A 5,017-nucleotide genomic window follows, 5' to 3' on the forward strand; every position below is an offset into this window, starting at 1 on the left:
CGGGGCTTTTCATGCTGCTTGGCTTCCTTCCTCTCACCACCAATACGTTGCATGTACTCTGCGGTTTAAGTGCCACCTATCTCAGTTAGGTTATACTCCCAACACCATTCATTTTGTAATTCAGTTTTAACCTACCAGCCATAATAGTGCGTTGATGCGTAGTTTTTAGTATATTTTAAAATTACCTGTACATCAGTCAGTTTTGATTATTTATGCAGTTGATCCTGAGGAGCTGTAACTCTGGTTTCACCCACACTGAATGCTAAGTGCAAAATGCTTTGACACTCAGGAGCTCTCATTTCCCTATCAAGACATCTGTCGTCATTGAAAGAGAAAGTAGATTTGGCATAAGGCATTTATTTATTGCTTACCAGTTTCAATGACTGTTAGATGTCTAGGCAGAGCTTCATTTAGGAGAAGGTTGGTGGCATAAGCAAGACCATTTTTGTAAAAAAAAAACCCCAAACAAAAAAAACACAACAAAAAAAGTTTAAACTACAGCAAAGCTGTTAAATAGCCTAGTATAGGGAAGGGGAGGAAAATACTCTGTAACAGAGTAAAGAAATCTAAGAGCACATGTTTGCTAGAGACAGTAGTAATGTTACTACTACATTGTTGTACAAAACATGAAAGAACTTTCTTTATCAGAGGCTTCCCTTTCTCCTGAAGGTACTTTCTCTGGTTTTGTTCTAACCAGTAAGACTTAAAGACCGGTCACTTAAAAAACTGGCAACAGAGGTAGAAGACATACTTCAAGCACTGAAAGAATTCATAACTGAAATTAGTTAACTGTTGGAATAGACTAACGTAAACCTTGGTTCAGTAGCCACAGGCAAAGTTTCATTTTAAAAACATATTTTGTTTTGCAGAAGTCCTGAATACTCTAAGAGTAAAGCATACATAGAAAGTGTTTCTTTTGTGATTGAGTTATACCAAATATATGAATTGATAAAGCATGTCTGAACTGATATACTGGATTAGTTTGTAAAATACTTTCAATTAATGTGATCGGTTGTGGCAGTGAAATAAATACCTAATTTCTCTGAAATTGTGTTTTAACTGTATCTAACAAAAGCTGTCAAAAATCAAAACAAGCAGTCTTTGCTTTTGCAGGTATTGCAAATACTGGAAATAGTATCAGATTACTGGATTTTATGTATAAAACAAGATGCCTTTGTAGTTTTTGTAGGGCGTCTGCATCTTTTTCTTCTGTTGCCATTGGAATAAAAGTACAAATTTTGGAAGGGTAGTTACACAGAAGGGTTATGCAAAACTCAGATTTTCCATGTGTGAACCTGTTACACTTCGTTGGCATGGCAGGTTCAGTTCAGCAATATTGAAGAAAAAAAAAGCCTAATACAGTGCATGCATGAGCATCACTTTTTGAATACTGGAGAGATTACATTTCTCATCAATAGGTATATTCCCTTGGACTTATTCCTGACACAGGGTGGGGTGTCTGCTGTATACATGTGTGTGAGCTTTTAACAGATTTCATGTGAATTCAGAGTCCTGATCCTCCCCTCCTGGTGTTTCAGTTAAATTCCTGGATCCTGGTCTGAGTGACACAGCAGGAAACCCAACATGTACAAGCTCTTAAGTTGAATCATAGTGAATTTATGGAAGAAACAGGTATATGTTCTTTGGATAGACTTCTCTTCCAAGATACTGAGTCACTGAATATACTGCTTTATATCCAGGTCCCCTCAAAAAAATGCTTACGTAGGTAATGTAGCTTTTAAATACAGCCTGTGTATGGGTAATAGAGATACAAAAAATAACTGATAGAAGGTAAGTTAGAGTTGATTTGAAATGCATATTAAAAAACATGATTTGGAACTGTCAGGTCAGGAACTTAGGGTAGAGCCACTGTTACTGAAAACAGCTTTTCAAGCATTAACAATGTGATGCAGTGTGAGAAGGGAGCTCTGCCATCCCTTCAGGTCAGCTACACTTACAGATCTGCACCAGATTAGGAAGCTGGGGTCTTGGCTGACTCCCTGTTTCCAAACGTGTTTTTGAGATTTCGTTCCAGTTCAGTTTCAGCCATAACTGAAGTTGCATCTGCTTTTGGGGTTTAAGTTGAGTTCGTTCTTCTACCAGAGCTCCTTGTTGCAGATCTTTACAAATATTTAGGCAATTACTGACTAATCTTTTGACCTTTTGTCTGCATCATTGTTCTTAACAGTATAATATAAAGTCAGCAGTGTTATAGGAGAAGGGCAGAGAACCTTCTGGGAAAGTCTCCTACCAACAGTGGCCAAACAATCCAATGCAGTGAAGTGTTCTTTGCCCTGCTTTTCCTGTTTGAGAGAGAGATTCAGGCATCGAATAGCTAGCTCATTCCTGACCAGATGTATAAGGAGCTGCAATGAAATGGTGCTGTGGTGGGTTGACCTTGGCTGGATGCCAGGTGCCCACCAAGCCGCTCTATCACTCCCCTCCTCAGCAGGACGGGGCGGGGAGAAAATAAGATGGAAAAAACTTGTGGGTTGAGATAAAAGCAGTTTAATAAAGCAAAAGCAAAGGCCATGCGCGGAAGCAAAGGAAAACAAACTATTTATTCTCTACTTCCCATCAGCAGGCGATGTCCAGCCTCCTCCCGGGAAGTTTCAGTATGCGTAGCAGTTGCTCCAGAAGACAAACATTGTAATAACGAATGCCCCCCCTCCTTTCCTTAGCTTTTATTGCTGAGCAGACATCATATGGTATGGAATATCCCTTTGGTCAGCTCGGGTCAGCTGTCCTGGCTATGTCCCCTCCCAAGATCTTGCCCACCCCCAGCTTACTGGTGAGGGGGCAAAATAACTCCATCTCAGCCAGACCCAATACATGTGCTTTGCACCTCGGCTTCTAGTCTGGTAACATTGCACTTGATTTTGATGTGTGGTTACGTGCTGTGGCTCCTTTTTAGAGGTAGTAGGATTCGTCTCACATCTTTTTTTTTTTTCTCCCCTTCAACTGATAAGATTTGTATCTGTAACATAACTTTCTTTTTGACAGGTAATTGGAAAGGATGATGTAGCTGTGCCATCCCACCTATACAAGGTGATCCTTGCCAGACGGAGCAGAACATCTACAGAGCCCTTGGTACTGGGGGCTTTTGTGGTGCCAAACGATTCCATAGGCTTCAGTCACCAGCTGACTGAGTTCCAAGTAAATATTGAAGATCTGGAAAAAATGTCAGGTTTAGTTTTCTTCCCCCAGGTGGACAAAACCAAAGATGTTAAAAACATCTGTGAAGTAGATACCTGTAAACTGATGGGCTTCAAGGAATTTACATTGTACATCACTGCTCGAAAAGTGCAGAGTGCCCGTACATTGCATCGGTTGGAGAAAGCCATGTCAGAGTTAAGGGAGGCAGGAATTGAGCCCGATGAGTATCTTCTAAAGCTTCACAGGAAGAAGGAAGAAGAACTACTGCAGGAAAAACAAGTAGCAACTAGAGAGGGGAAAGCTGGCTGAGTACTTGTTCGGAAAGATGTTTGGGGTTTTGTACTTCGAAAGGGGAGCTGAAGGCAAACACAAAGACAAGGGCTCTATGAATTATCCTTTTTTGAATTGTGAAAACAATAAAGAAGCATTTGGAAGCTGATGGGTTTGGAATAACGTTCATTCTCGTGTAACATGATGCACACACATGGTTTGCTGCAGTACTTAGATGTGGGAAATGAAAATGACCCCTTTCTGGCATGAATAGATACTGGACCTCCAGAAAAGGCTTTGTGCTATTTTCCAAGCAAGACGTCAGACTTGCGGTTTGTATGGAATCCCTTCTAGGAATATTATAAAAATAGACAGTAGACACCTTGGGAGTATAACTGGAACATGTTTAAATGTAATTCCGCCTGCAAATGTCTTTCACTGTGATGCTGTAGAAGCAATGGTACTTTCAGGGATTTTTAAAAATTAAATTAATTTAGAAATACTTCATTTAACAAAAAGAGACCTGCAAGACATAATCAGAATCCCTTACACTCTTTACTTAGTTGTGTTAACCAAACCAGATTGTCTCTTACCTCTCCTGACCTTGTGTGCTTTGGATACTTTAGCATGTCAGGAGCTGTCAACTGTTGTCATTTGCAGCGGACTTCTTCCATTCGTGTATAATTCTGCAATTTTTTTAAAAAAACAATAGAAGCAGAGTTTACACAAGTTGCTACCAGTGTGGATTGGGTCTTCATAAATTAATGTAAGCTTAGTATTTCCCTTTCACCACTAAGTTTGGATAAATGTGTTTTCTTGCATATTGTTTGGTTTGAGAGGTGAGCACTGCTTTCTGTTTGTTTGCGGTAATCAGTCACTGGCTTTTTGCCCAGCATGAGTCTCTGGTCTATAAACTTTGCAACAAAACTTCTATGTGAAAACAGAAGATTGACTAAAAATGCATTTCCAGTTCTGTTTCAGCAGCAACTGAAGTTGCTCAGATTTGCATCTGCTTGGGAGATTTAATGAATTTTTTTTTTTTCATTAGTTTTGTACTTTGTTTGTGTATGTATCTTGAATTTCAGACATAAATTAGTGTGACTTGTACACTCTGAGATTTTTCATCTGGAAAGAAAGAGTAAAAACTGGAAATATTTAGATTTTCTTTAATTGTAAGAATCTATATAAATTTGGAGTTACGCCATAAAAACACCTTCAGTAGTTTTAACGTGAGAATTAATAGTTTCTGAGAAGGGTCATGTAGTGCCAAGGCTGAACTGGGCTGTTTTCATAACGGATGAATCAGGAGCATTATTTGGATGTTGTGAATCATCGGCTGGATGTTCTAAAAACTGTATAGTTTCCTTCATCGCAGTTCAGTTGCAGTATCCAAAAGTAGATCACTTTATAAAGCAGTTATGTTTCCCATGACACTTTTGTGTTTGCCAAGAACACACTTATAAAATCCAGACATTTAAAACCAGAGAAATGTAACTAGCAAAGGACATCATAAAAGCTTACTGCCCACATAAATTAGAGAGAAATTGGGTGAAATCCTGACAAAACTTGCTCATTTCAATTTTAGCCCAGG

At 39.1% G+C, this 5,017-nt stretch overlaps 1 protein-coding gene across 1 annotated transcript in view; it reads left to right on the forward strand.

Annotated features, from left to right (window-relative positions):
• EXOG (endo/exonuclease (5'-3'), endonuclease G-like) overlaps nucleotides 1–4,486 on the forward strand; it is an 18,543-nt gene extending 14,057 nt beyond the window's left edge. The window contains exons 4-6 of the mRNA XM_009582341.1: nucleotides 3,004–3,483; nucleotides 3,721–3,725; nucleotides 4,475–4,486. Coding sequence (XP_009580636.1) covers nucleotides 3,004–3,465 — 462 coding nt within the window. The 3' untranslated portion in view covers nucleotides 3,466–3,483; nucleotides 3,721–3,725; nucleotides 4,475–4,486. The remainder of the gene's footprint in view (nucleotides 1–3,003; nucleotides 3,484–3,720; nucleotides 3,726–4,474) is intronic.
• The last annotated feature ends 531 nt before the right edge of the window (nucleotides 4,487–5,017 follow it).

This window comes from Fulmarus glacialis, unplaced genomic scaffold (assembly GCF_000690835.1).
Source record: "Fulmarus glacialis isolate BGI_N327 unplaced genomic scaffold, ASM69083v1 scaffold8307, whole genome shotgun sequence".
Taxonomy (NCBI): Eukaryota; Metazoa; Chordata; class Aves; order Procellariiformes; family Procellariidae; genus Fulmarus; species Fulmarus glacialis.